Source organism: Panthera pardus, unplaced genomic scaffold (assembly GCF_024362965.1).
Source record: "Panthera pardus isolate Hobbes unplaced genomic scaffold, ASM2436296v1 HiC_scaffold_16, whole genome shotgun sequence".
Taxonomy (NCBI): domain Eukaryota; kingdom Metazoa; phylum Chordata; class Mammalia; order Carnivora; family Felidae; genus Panthera; species Panthera pardus.
Genome location: NW_026526721.1, coordinates 148,511,301 through 148,525,992, shown reverse-complemented (window position 1 = coordinate 148,525,992; position 14,692 = coordinate 148,511,301). Strand labels below are relative to the sequence as shown.

Genomic DNA, 14,692 nt, shown 5'->3' with positions numbered 1-14,692 from the left:
TTGCTAAAACAATATAATTGTCAAACTAGCGCATTGCTAATCCCATTTTTATTGTTAACATTTGCCACTGAAATTGCTCTTTAATTGTTTGTTTTGGAACAGACACATAAAACATCATGACAGCGATATTTTGGCACATATTGGAAAATCTGCGATGAATAAAGATTTTTTCCCCAATAAAATACAGTTTGCCTATATTACTTGGTATCAAAATGATTTACTGAAGTAGGCCAAAACATAAACCACTGAAATAAAGTGAGGTGAGATTAGAGTTACAGCAAAATCCACAGGCTGATTCATTCAAATTCATACTTAAGACACATTTAAAAGCAACTTCTACTCTTTGGAAAAGGGCAGAAGGGGAAAGAAGAACGCCTTCCATCCCGCTCAGCCAGCAAGGCGGCCCTCGGATCCAAGCCACTGGGTCCTTCCGATGGTTCACATTCTTAAGAACCCACATTTGTTACACAGATCCAGACTGCCTTAGCATGCGAGGCCCTGAAGGCTGAACAGGAAGCCATTTAGCTTAATCCAACGCAGCCTGCCTGAGTCTCCAGCCCCTACTCAACACAGCTGCCTCCCAAGGCCAAGGAAAAGGCAGGCCCCCCACCCAGGTGGGCCCCGCCAGGGAAGCAGTGCCCAGCTGCTGTGACAGCTCCTTTGTTGTAAGCCATCGCTATCTGGCTTTCCCCACCACTTGGCCTGTCCAGAGCTGGGAAACTTGCAGCTGGACCCCAGGATTAAAACCACTCTGCCCTGCTCTCTGCCCTGAATGTGGTGTTGGAACTCCTTAGATCAAACCTCTGAAACCGACCTTTGTGTCTTCTGTCTCCTTCCCCACTTTCAAAAGCCTTGCTGATGGAGATTCCAGCCCTCGACCAGTCTCCAAGTTTCCAGTATTATCCCATAACCCTAAGCCTGATTCTCTCCAAGGCCCAACCTCTATCTGAGCAGTCTACCTTCTCAGTGCACACAGTCCCTGCAGCTAGAGGCTCTAAACGATCTTTTTTTTCTTTAACTAGAGGATACCACCTGATTTTGAAAAGCATAAATTATGTGCGAAGTCAAGCAAATACGAAACAACCACAGTATAAAGCCTGCAGGATCTGGCTCCCCCTCCAGACTCCCTGCCTACACTTCTCCATGGTCTCTGGTCCAGGTGCATCCAAGTACTCACCTTCTCCTCATGGCAACTCCCTCTCAAGGCCACATTCAAAGGTTACTACTTCTGCCAGACTCCTCTCCCTGCAATGAACACAAGATCCTCCCCTGGGATCCAGAGCATTCTCTCGCTCCCCATATAAAGCTCCTACACTGCTCCTGCCCAATTACGTGCTCGCACATCGCTCTTCCTGCATTATGAATCCAGAGGGCCCAGATGTTTAGCTATCCAGACAGGAGGGAGCACTGTGCCTCCTGAGGAGACAGTTACAACTGGAAATGGCTTTTTTTTTTCCTTCAAAATAATGAAGACTACTTTCACATGGTTATGTGCTTCACCAATTTTTCTATTTACTATAATTGACAATGTTACGTTAGTTTCAGGTGCACGGCACAGTGATTTGACTAAGTCTCTACATTATCCCATGCTGTTCGCCATATGACACTATTACAATACCGCTGACGATATTCTTTACACTCTCTGTGCTTTTTATTCCCATGACTTATTCATTCCATAACCGCAAGCCTATACCTGCCACTCTCCTTCACCCATTCTGCCCATCCCCCACACCCCTGGCAACCATCAGTTTGTTCTCTGTATTTATAGGTCTGATTCTGCTTTTTGTTGATTCATTTATGTGGTTTTTTTAGATTCCGCAAAGCAGTGAAATCATATATTTGTCTTTCTCTGACTTATTTCACTTAGCATAATATTGTCTATGTTCATCCATGTTGTTGCGAATGGCAAGACCTCATACTTTATAGGGTTGAGTAATATTCCTGTGTGTGTGTGTGTGTGTGTGTTTACTCCCCACATCTTCATTATCCATTCATCTACCAATTGGCACTTGGGTTGCTTCCATAGTTTGGCTACTGTAAATAATGCTGCAATTAACACAGGGGTGCATGTATGCTTTCAAAGTGTTTTCTTTTTCCTTGGGGAAATACCAATTAGCAGGGTCATATGGTATTCCTGGATCGTATGGTATTTCTACTGTTAATTTTTTGAGGACTCTCTATACTGTCTTCTACAGTGGCTGCCCCAGTTTGCATTCCCACCAACAGTGCACGCAGTTTCCTTTTTCTCCACATCCTTGCCAACAATTGTTATTTCTTTTCCTTCTAGCTGTTCTGACAGGTGTGAGGGGACATCTCATTGTGGTTTTGATTTGCATTTCCCTGATGATTAATGATATTGAGCATCTTTTCATGTGTCTATTGGCCATCTGTGTGTCTTCTTTGGAGAAAGGTCTTTAGGTTCTCTGCCTATTTTTTTATTATTTTTTTTAATATGAAATTGATGGTCAAATTGGTTTCCATACAACATCCAGTGCTCATCCCAACAGGTATTTTTTTAATCAGACTGGGGTTTTTTTGGTGTTGAGTTCTGTGAGTTCTTTATACATTTCGAGTGTTCACCCCTTACCAGATAATAATCATTTGCAAGTATCTTCTCCCATTCAGTAGGTTGTCTTTCTGGTTTGTTTATTGTTTCCTTTGCCGTGCAGAAGATTTTTATTCTGGTGTAGCCCCAGTTTATTTTTTCTGTTGTTTGGCTTGCCTGAGAAGACAGTTCTAGAAAAACGTTGCTACGGCTGATGCCAAAGAAATTGTTGCCTCTGTTCTCTTCTCAGAGTTTTGTGGTTTCAGGCCTCACACTTAGGTTTTTAATCTATTTTGAGTTTACTTTTGCATATGGTGTAACAAAGTAGACTTTCATACTCTGGCATGTGGCCGGCCAGTTTTCCCAGCACCATTGGCTGAAGAGACTCATTTTCCCTATTGTATGTTCTTCCCCCTTTCGTCGCAGATTGACCATAAAAGCACGGATTTATTCCTGAGCTCTCTATTCTGTTCCAAAGATCTTTTTTGTGACAGTGCCGTACTGTTTTGATTACTACAGCTTTGCACTGTATCTTCACCAGCGTGGCCCATACTTAAAGCTCTTTGTTCTATCTGCCTACGATCTGTACACGGCTATCTGACACGGACAGGACATCAAATTCACAACGCTGCTCCCTTCATCTTCACTCCCCTCTAGGCCTACAGGAAAGACACAGAAGCTGCCTGCAATTCCTGCCCATAAGACAAACATTTGCTCTCTTAATGAGAAACATCTAGGAGAGGACGCATGGCTGGTAAGAACACACTGTATGAGGAACTCGAGAAAAGAAGGAAGTTACAAAGCCTGTATCAGACTGCAAGTACATCAAACAGAAGATGGACGACAGTTATGAGCTGAGAGTAGAGAAAAAAGTCATCAAGAGGTCACTGCGGACCACCAGCCTTTTCTACCGTAATGGGGGTGGCACCAGCCTTTTCTATCGTAATGGGGGTGGGGGGCTAGAAGACACAAGGAGTGTCCAACACACAGGACCCTGCACCATCTTCCACGGTGTCTCTTCTGATCAAACCGTTGCCGAGAAGCTGCTACACGTATGCAGGGCACCACACTGGCCGGGGGGCTTAGACCCAAACTTAACGCAAGAATATACTGTGTTTCTGTGAAACCAGGAATCCCTCAGTTCTAAGATGCACCCATCATTTTACCAAGCACTAAGAAAGCAAAATGTTGCCAATTAAACTATGACATGGTTTCTCATTACTTAGAAAGTTCCTTTTATTTTTATTGAAAGAGCCCTTTTAGACATATTCGGACATATATTTTTATAATGCATCACTCTTGGGCACTTAGAAAAAGAAAAAGAAAAATGAGATGGATTAGTTAAGGCAATGACAACCAGGTCTCCTGGCTGAAAGCAATCGCAAAATGCCACTGATTTGGAAAGTACATCCCAGTTTCAGAAATGTTAAATCTGTTAAATGTTAAAATCTGTTATTAAAAAAATGCATCATAGAATCACTAAAATGCTATGTCATGTCTTGCTCGGTGATAACAGTTTAGAAAGGACAAGACAACTGTTCACAGGATAACTGCTATGAGGACATCTCACAGATTAAAAAATGTAATTATATAGAGGGAAAAACCCGAGATTATGCAACTCAAGAAAGACAAAAAAAAGAAAAGGGATTTAATAATTTAATAATTCTTCACAGACATCAAAGTCCTGTCCCCAAAAGCAGTGATTCCCAAATGTTGGGGTTTTTTTTTTGTTTTTTGTTTTTTACTTTTTAACAACAGGACCTCTTTTTAAAATATGATCCTCCAAGAAACCTGAGTATGGAGCTGTTCCGGTTAAGGGAAAGTATCATCCCAGACATGCCTGGGAGATCAGGACTCAGGGCTCAGGGCTCAGGGCTCAGGACTCAGGACTCAGGACTGGCTGAGATCCTCACCTGGAGAGTGGAGGTCACCTCTACCCACTCTCTACGACATGACAAAGGTCTAAACCATGGCATTAAGCAATTGAGCATCTACCACGGTAAGATATGAAGCCTTGCTAGGTGCTCATTATACAAAGATTAATCAAGCACAGAGGAACTTTGGTAACCTTCCAGAAGGAATTTCCTAAGTGTGGATTTTAGACCTTGAGGGGACTGGATAGGATGAGAACTTTACATCAGTCACAAAAGGAGCTGCACTGACCTAAACAGGTCAGAAACACTCCTACCACAGCAAGGGGATGAGACACATCCCCACTTGAGGCCCACGGTAGCTCTAGAGCGCTCTCCATAGGTCTTCGACACCAGTCTCTTCAGACGCAAGCCCGATACGGCTGGGTTTGGACAGCTTTGGCTCTTGCCCATACCCAACCCAACTCAAACCGGGCAGCTGACTGCACCCGCTGCCCTCCAAAACAAATCCGATGCCGCAACAAATCAGCAAGTCACGTATGTACCCTACTGAAGGTGGAGACACACACCGGCCACTTGGCGAAGCTTAACGTCCCCATTAGACAGCTCTCCGTCTCCATGTTTCTTCCTCCCATTTTTCTCCATTGTTTTCTCCGGACACTGCTTATAAAATCTCCTTACTATTCAAAGCGATTCATTCCAGCCTCTCACTTTGCACATCCCCCTCGCACGGCGGCTCTGCGTCATCTCATCGTCACCTGAGCGCGCTTTGGAAATACCACCCACTCTCACCCCTTGTCCCCATCCAATCACATGGCTCAGCAAACCCAACCCACTCTCCTGAAAGGAAAAGGTTCATCTGTAGCTAAGAAAAGCAATGTTTTCACCATTTAGCCATTATCGACACACAAACAACTTATAGGCTAACAGTTTTGGATTAAAGAAAGCTGATTTCCATGGGTACAGTTAGCAGACCATCACGGCTACTGCTCCATTAAAGACCAAGGGAGGTTAGGCCAGTGTGGCTGGGGACGTATCTCCTCCTTTGTCCTTTCTGCTGTCAGTCAGCTTTGTAGGGCAAGTTTTTGGTAAAGGGGGATAACCCACTAGGTACAAGAGAACAGAGTGCTAAGGGCACTGTGTTACTGTATGGATTTCCAGCTACTTCTCCAACCTGCCTTTAGTAATAAATAGGGATTTATCCGAAATGGGAAGTCAACTCTGCAATCCCATTTCATTCTCTACACATAGGAACCATAGGTGAAATGTTTTCTTTAACAGATGGTTTTCAATTGAGTAGCATTCTGTGAAGAGAAAAAAAGGTGTCTGGAGCTGTTCTACATCCTGAAGAACATAACTCTCTGGCCATAGGCCCAAAACTGCTGATCTGACTCATGACTACAACGTCAGAGGGATTCACAGCGAGCATCAGAAAATTCATACTGAAGCGTAGTGGTCATCCCTCTGCCCTTCCTCCGCGAACCAACCTCAGATGAAGGACTTGTGACACGAGCGCAGGTGGTTTAAACAGTGTCCCTACACAATTTCAGAGCTGGACAGGAGCTCAGGCAAGGAAACTGAGGCCCGATAAGGTGAAGTGAGACAACGAAGGGCACAGAATCCTTCCGGACAGAGTCAGGGTTAGAACCCAACCACACAACGTGGTCAAAACCTTAACATTCTTAAAATTTCACTTGAATTTCAGGTACACGTTTCCCTTCTTACCAGAATTACTTCAAAAATGAGTGGGATCAGTTTGCTCTCTTCCACAAGTCTGTTAAAAAAAAAAATAAAAATAAAAAGATAAGCACACATTAGATAACTCGTATTTAAACTGCTGCCCTGATAAAGATTACCACAGCCCCCGCTTTCATTGCTTAAGTTCTGTGCCCGAAAAACAGATGATTATATTCATTTTTAATACACTGAACTACCCCTATTAAATACAAGAAATATGGGGCTTCTTTGCAAGTGACTATTAGCTTAGCCTTACTGGTCTGTAGCAAGTAAAATCTCAAATAGACTGACATTTATAAATGTAAGAATTAATTAAAATTCACAACTCTCATTAAGGCTATGAAAATAGGCAATGCTAGCCGAAATAATGTAACCACCCCTCACCGCACAGTTAAATTGTAAGTGTGCTACACTGTAATCTTTCATATATGCCTCATTAGCTATCTTCTCAGCACTAATGAATTAATGTATAATGATTTTTAATCTTTTACTTAAAAAAAAAAAAGTAGACCCTAATCAAGACTTTGGGACCTTTCCCTCATCAAAACTAGTTAATTATTATCTATTGTAACAAAAGATTTTTTTCATGCGATTTAAGAGAAAATAGCCTCAATTCAAAAGTAACAGTTCTTATTAAAACAACACTTCAGTCTCTAAATATTCCTTTGGTCTATGGCAGTAAACGTTTCTCTGTAAAGGGTCAGATGGCAAAGATTGTAGGCTTTGGTCGGCCACACAGTCTCTACAGCAACCACTTAACTCGGTCACTATAATGTACAAGTCGTCATAAATAATACATAAATGAATAGGCATGGTTGTGTTCCAATAAAATTTTATTTACAAAAACAGGTATGTGCCATATTTGGCCCATAAGCTATAATCTGTTGATCCCTCCTCATTCAGTTTTAAAAATAAATCAGATGCCTTCATCTTATTAGCATTTACTTTGGATGATAAACCACAGCACTGAAGGCAAGCATGTTGCCTTCATTGTGGGCGTGTGCAGTTTGTCTGTTTCACAGAAATTGCCCGGTAGATAGGAAGGGAATTTATCATCTGGCCTCCCTCGAGCTTGTTTGTCTATGATAACACACTGCTAAAAGAGAAGCCTATGAGACACGCCAAAAAAAAAAGGTCGGGGTGTTTTTAATATGTGTTATGAGAAAGTGAGATACAGAAAGAAGTCCCAAAGACTGGAGCGCTTAGAAAGCCCCCAGTGTCTAGCAGAAGTAAATGCGATTACTTTTGCAGTTCCAATATACTAGGGGATAAGATTTTGACTACAGATATCAAACTCATGTACAGTCTCTCACTTTCCTGGGCAACTGAAGGCTCAGATGTGAGGCCAAAGCTCCCCACCTAATGCCTGGGCAGGACGGGAAATGCACGGACTCGAGACCACACACAGCCTCAGGCCGGCACGTTCCCAGTCTACTTCCTCAGCTCCTGAGATGGTGACCATCCCTCTTCCTAAACTGTGCTTTAAAAACGTTTATGGGCGCCTGGGTGGCGCAGTCGGTTAAGCGTCCAACTTCAGCCAGGTCACGATCTCGCGGTCCGTGAGTTCGAGCCCCGCGTCAGGCTCTGGGCTGATGGCTCGGAGCCTGGAGCCTGTTTCCGATTCTGTGTCTCCCTCTCTCTCTGCCCCTCCCCCGTTCATGCTCTGTCTCTCTCTGTCCCAAAAATAAATAAATAAATAAATAAATAAATAAATAAATAACATTGGAAAAAATAAATAAATAAAAACGTTTATGATCTTTAAAGAAAAAATAGATAAATAAATAAATAAAGGGGGGGGCACATGGGTGGTTCAGTCGGTTAAGCGTCGGACTTCGGCTCAGGTCATGATCTCATGGTTCGTGGGTTCAAGCCCCACGTCGGGCTCTGAGCTGACGGCTCAGAGCCTGGAGCCTGCTTCAGATTCTGTGTCTCCCTCTCTCTCTGTCCCTCCCCTGCTCGTGCTCTGTCTCTCTCAAAAATAAATAAACATTAAAAATTTTTTTTCTAAATGTTTACGATCTATACTCTTATTAGGCCCAGGCTGAAACAGCTAAGCGTATTTCTCAGAGCTGCCCTGGCACCCAAACCCACAAAGTCCCAGGGACACGGGCCCCACTTCTTCTCCAATGGAACCTATAGGTGACAGCTGCTTCTTCTACCCTCTCCCCCAACATTCAGGTCCAGGAACATCTGCTCACAATACCGGCACCCTCCTGACGGTATTTTTTTTTTTTAATGTTTATTTATTTTTGAGGGGGAGGAGAGGCAGAGAGAGAGGGAGACACAGAATCCAAAGCTGACTGTCAGCACAGAGCCTGATATGGGGCTCGAACCCACAACCATGAGATCATGATGACATGGGCTGAAGTCAGACACGCTTAACCGACTGAGCCACCCAGGTGCCCCTCCTGACAGTATTTTTAAATATATGCCACTACTAGGATCCATAACCCATTCTTATGGATTACAACTAGTCCTTCTCTGGGCTTTTGCACGATGAGCAGGCTGGCCGGGACTACTACTCCAGCCCCCTTCAACTAACTATCGGTTCTAACACGCCAGGCCTCACATTTTTCTGAATACCACCAACCACAACAATTGTCGTTCTCGGATCGGACTGACATAATTCAGAGCCACGTCTGGTAAATAAAAAGGGAGCTCAAGCTAAATAAAAGCACTTTTCGTTTTTAAAAAACACAACACTTCTATGACATTTTCCATGACTCATGAACTAAACCGCAAGTGTAAATTCCCAAAAACAACTTAGCCAGTCCGGAGCAAGGAGGGCTGCAAATGTTTACGAAGATCTAAGGCAGTGTCTTTTCCAGACTGTGGGCAGTGGGCAATAAGTGGGCAATAGGAGGAGTTCACTGGCTATTGACTAGCATTTTCTTGATTAAACATAATAACATAGAGACTACCCAAAGCTGTCACATAGGGTGCTGTTCGATGACATTTCTGTTTCGGTTACAGGTCTACAGGCGTGTATACTGGATGGTGATGCAAAATGCATTTCTCTTATGTGGGTCGTAGTTAAGCATCTGAAATCCACAGATTTTAGACAACTTCGGACACAATATTCACTTGCCTTCAATGTGCTCTTACACTTTGATTTTTAAAAATCTGTCTCTTCACTTTAACCACCTCCTCTCATACCACCATAGGCCCAATTAGTGGCTTGGGTCTCAAATGATCAAACCCTCAGTAGGCTGCAAGTAACGAAGCAAACTACTCAGAGCTTTCTTCCTTTAATTTGTACTCTGGAGAGCAGCCCCAGCGCTCAGGCCTCTGCAGACCAGGGAGGATGAGGCTTACCTCCAAAGAAAGCTGATGTGGCTGAATCCCCGGGAATTATTCAGGCAGCAAATCTTAAGTCATCATAATAGACTTCTGCAAAAGTCTATCTCAGTTGGGGGATCTGTTCAGCGGTCAGTCACCATGATTTTAAATCACGAGTAGCGGGGCACCTGTAGGGAGGGTCTCCGTCGGTGAAGCGTCCGACTTCGGCTCAGGTCATGATCTCATGGTTCCCGAGTTCGGGCCCCTCATGGGGCTCTGTGCTGCCCGTTCAGAGCTGGAGGCTGCTTTGGATACTGTGTCTCCCTCTCTCTCTGTCCCTCCCCCACTTGCATCTGTGTCCTTCTCTCTCTCTCAAAACTAAACACTAAAAAAAAAGGTTTTTTAACATTTTAAATCACCAGTATCATTTTACTACATGAGCCTGTTACATCCCTACATTCTAAAATAATAAAACTTCTATGGTCTATGGACAACCTGAAGGACAGGAAATAAAAAGATTTATCTAGATTTTTTTTAAAACCAAAAACAAACAAAAAGAGATCTTTCTGAAATTATCCCTAATCTTCAAAGGACTATGAAGATATTAACTACATCACAGCATACTTTTCTTTCTTTATGTTAGCCCTCTTAAGCACACTGATTTTAAGTAATTCCAGATGAAAACTGAAATAAACTGCCCTCCCCAAAAGTAGTTCACTGGACCACTGGAAACAGTTTTTTGGGGGTTTTTTTTTGGTTTTTGTTTTTTTTTTTTGGCAGGGACAGGGGGAGGGTTCAGGGACAGGCCTTCTTTGTTTTCTTTCTTCCCCTTAACAGTACAATTTAATAATAGGTGGGATGTGCTTAAAGAGTTTTCCTTACAAAATTTTGACTCAGCAGATTCACCGGGATTTTGTATATCTGTTCATATTATTAACCAAGAGGGTGCTGTTTGAATTAGCAAATTTTGAATACACTTAGGAAAACCTTTAGGATACATTGTTTGACATTCTGACTCCCTCCTGTACCTAAAGTAAGTGTTGGTTGCCCTTGGCATTGGGAAACTTCTTAAAAGTTTTATTTACTGATGCTTGACAGTTCAGGCTAAATATAAAATAAATTAGCGATGGTTAGATATAAATGACTAGGTGCAATTTAGGTAGGAAAAGTAGAAATAGGGAGATGCCTCTGCTTCTGTTCAGAGAGCTACAGAAGTGAGTTGGGCTGAATTTCATCCTTTTTTAAAAATATAATTCATAGTCAAATTGGCTAACATACAGTGTGTAAAGTGTGCTCTTGGTTTTGGGGGTAGATTCCCGTGGTTCATCGCTTCCATACAATACCCAGTGCTCATCCCAGCAAGTGCCCTCCTCAATGCCCATCACCCACCTTCCCCCACTCCCCTAGCCCCCATCCACCCTCAGATTGTTCTCTGTATTTAAGAGTCTCTTATGGTTTGCCTCCCTCCCTCTCTGTTTGTAACTATTTTTCCCCTTCCCTTCCCCCATGGTCTTCTGCTAAGTTTCTCAAGATCCACTTATGAGTGAAAACATACGATGACTGTCCTTCTCTGACTTATTTCACTCAGCATAGTCCCTTCCAGTTCATCCACGTTGCTGCAAAAGCTTTGTTAACATTTTTCAACTTTCCTTTAAAACATAGAGACTATGTAGGGATGAACCAGGAACAAGAATTAAAAGGACCTGAAGTCCCCCGACCTACCCCACCATACTTCTAAGTATTCAGAGAAAAGAGGAGCCAGAAGGAGGGGAAGGAAAGGATCTCTGTCTGTTCTGGCTCATGTTGCAAAACAAAGCAAGTAGCCCCGACAGTGATTCGATGGGTCTGGGAGACACCAGGGTCGGTCCGTGGACCTGCACTGTCAGGTTCGCTCTCTGGCTTGCAGTTTTTACCTACCCACGTGGGTAAAGACAGTACACACGAAGCAAGGACCAGAAGTCAAGACTCTCCATCTCCATGGTTGGCCGTATCCATCGGGAACACTATCCATCCCCCCCCTGCCCCCCGCCGCCCCCGGAGGGTTTCTCCATCTACTGTCCCTGCATTTTAACAATCCATGTTGTGATACAGACCTTACTTAGTGCTAGAGATTTTTTTTTCCCTGAAAACTCTCTCAGTACTCAATTATGACTAACACCATTGAGCATGCGCCATGGGCTAATCTTATACACTCAAAATCTGTGCCTTCAAACTCAGAGTCAAATGGCTTAGAGACACAAACAGAATTAACTTCTATCATGGATGTATACACAAGTGACAAGAGAATGGACCTGGGGAAAACCCAGCGAGCCCAGACTGGTGAAAAGAGGTGTTTATGAGCCTTGAAAGAACTGGCCGATTCAACTGAAGCGTACCTACGTGGAAAGGGGGAGCAGGAGGGACGGGGCAGTCTAAGTAGTGAAAAGACAATGTGCAAGATAGAGCAGAATGATGCAGCCTTGAATGTCATGCCAAGAACTCTGGGTTTTATCTGTAACCAGAAGACTGGTTACAGGAAGTTTATGAAGGATTTTAAGCAGGAGAATGACACAGTACGATCTGCTGTTCCAACTCCAATCTGACAGTAATGGGGGAAAATGACTGGGGGGAAGGAGTGCAGTCTAGAACATTCCTACTCAAAGAATGGTCTGCAGACCAGAGCCGGCCTACAGACCATCACAGGTCTGGGACAAGACAACTAGTGAAATTTGAAAGACTGAGTTTCTGTGTGTTGGGATAAGAACTTTGCAGCAGTATACAAAGTGACCCCACCAAAATAGGATGAAAACCAGGATATTTGCATAGCCTCAAAATCGTTCCCCACAAAGACATTTACGTTGGAGAAACCTGGCAGGCACCACCTTAACGAAGGGAGCACATTTCACGTCACTAGCAATGAGACAATGACATCACGTATGCCCTGATACCGTGCACTGAGGAGGACACACCATCGCTTCTCGGGTACATTTGCCAAGACTACAAACCTCAATGTAATCATGAAAAGTGCCACGCCCAAACTGAGTGGCATCCTACAAAGTTACTAGCCAGTGCACTTCAAAAGTGTTAAAGCCATAAAAGACAAGAGTGAGGAGCTGTCCCCAACTGGGGGGACTCCTACCAGAGAGGAGAAGCCTAAATGCAATGTGGGACCCTACATGACACCCGGAACTAGAAAATGGACATTAGTGAGAAAACTGGTAACACTGGAATAAGATATGCAGATAGTCAATACTATTATATTAATGTTAATTTCCTGGTTTTGATAACTGCTACAGTTCCATAAGATGCCAACATCAGTGGAAACTGGGTGAAAGGCATAAGGAAATTCTTTGTACTACTTTTATAACTTTTCCGTGAGTCTAAAAGTATTTCAATATTAAAAGTTTTTTTGTGTTTGTTTTGTTTAGTTTTTGTTTTATGGCTCCCAAGTGCTCTGACTCTCCTCTCTTGAGAAGTGGGATCCGTGTCCTCTCCCCCTGAATCTGGGCAGGTTTGGAACTGCTTTGACCGATAGTGCAGCATGGAAGTGACACTGTATGACTTCTGCTTATATTCTGAGTGCCTTTGTTAGATTTCACTTTCATCATATTTTCTGAAAATATTTATTCTGGTTATCTGTTGCCGCATAAGAAACGATCCCAAACTTAGCGTCATAAAGCAGTAATTACTTTAAGATGCTAGAGAATCGATGGGTCGTGGATCTGGACAGGGCACACTGAGATGACCTATCCTTGTTCCCTGATGTCAGCTGGGAAGACACAAAGGCTCGGGTGACGAGAACAGCTGGGGGGGCCGTAGGCATCTCGAAGCCTTCTTCGCTCACACGCCACATGAGGTGACTCAAGGAAGGCTCGGCTAATTCCGCCCACTGGATCACCTACTGCTCTCCTCTCCAAGTGGCTTGGCCTCTCACAGCATGGCAGCCGGGTGCCGAGAGGGAGCACTGCTAAACAACCGTGTGGAAGCTGTCTGGGCTTTTCTCCCTGGTATCATCACTTGCCCTACATTCTCAATGGTTACAAGCCCGTCATTAAGCTCAGCCCAGCCTCAAGTGGAGGAGAAACACAGACAACTCCCGATGGGAGAGTGAAGGAAGAGCATGTGGGATGGGAGAGACTTCTGTAGCCATCTTTGTAAGACTCAAGCCGCCACTGCACTGGCCTGTAACACACTGAAATTTTAAAAACGGTTTCTTCACCACAGACAGCGTGAGTAACATTAGTTTAGAACCAGAGAGAACAGTTGATAGGCTACTACAGCAATCCAAAGGATCGTAACAGGAGCCTCGGGAGCCTCGTATTTGTTTTCTATTGCTGAATAACAAATTAGCACAAACTTAGTGGCTTAAAGCAACACCCATTTATTAATTCAAAGTCCCGTAGTCAGAAGCCTAGCTCAGCATGGCTGGGTTATCTGCTCAGAGCACAGGGATCTGGAACTGACTTCCCCTTTGGAGGCCGGGGGACGAGGGGATATGTTTTCAACCACAGTCTTGTGGACAGAATTCAGTTCCTGGTAGGCCTGAAGTCCCTCTTTCCATGCTGGCTACCAGACACAGGTCCCTCTCATATCCTACAGGCCACTCAACATCCCTTGGCACATGGACTCCCCCAACTGTAAAACCAGCAAAAGAGGACTCTCCTCCATGTCAAATACTTCTCGAGCTTCAAATCTCTTTGACTTCCCAGTCTCTGACCTCCAGGCTGGATTTAAACGACTCCTGCAATTAGTAGAGCCTAGCTGGATGATCTCCAGACTCTACGGCCAACTAGTTTTGGCCCTTAATTACATCTGCAATATTCCATCACAGCGGCATTGAATTACTGTTTAGCTGAGTAACCGGGAGGAGGTGTGTATATACCTTCTGGGAATCTTGAAGGCCGTCTGAAAATTCCGACCACCCCAATTTCACCTCATCCTTGCCTCCTTTTTAAAAGCATAATTCAGGAGTGCCTGGGTGGCTCAGTCGGTTAAGCACCTGACTCTTGATTTCAGCTCAGGTCACAATCTCACGGTTTGTGAGATCAAGCCCCACATCAGGCTCTGCGCAGACAGCGTGGAGCCTGCTTGGAATTCTCTCTTTCCCTATTTCTCTGCCCCTCCTCCACTCATGTTCGTTCTCTCAGAGTAAACACATATTTTCTTTTATTTATTTTTTTTTACTGTTTTTATTTATTTTTGAGACCGAGAGAGACAGAGCATGAACGGGGGAGGGGCAGAGAGAGAGGGAGACACAGAATCGGAAGCAGGCTCCAGGCTC

General features: G+C 43.9%; 1 protein-coding gene across 6 annotated transcripts in view; it reads right to left on the bottom strand.

Moving 5' to 3' along the window:
* The window catches only part of ULK4 (unc-51 like kinase 4), a 569,816-nt gene that overhangs the window by 295,328 nt on the left and 259,796 nt on the right, over positions 1 to 14,692 (bottom strand). For all 6 annotated transcript variants that reach the window (XM_053903940.1, XM_053903943.1, XM_053903944.1 and 3 more), the window contains one exon: positions 6,142 to 6,190. In XM_053903940.1, the coding sequence (XP_053759915.1) occupies positions 6,142 to 6,190 (49 nt within the window). The remainder of the gene's footprint in view (positions 1 to 6,141; positions 6,191 to 14,692) is intronic.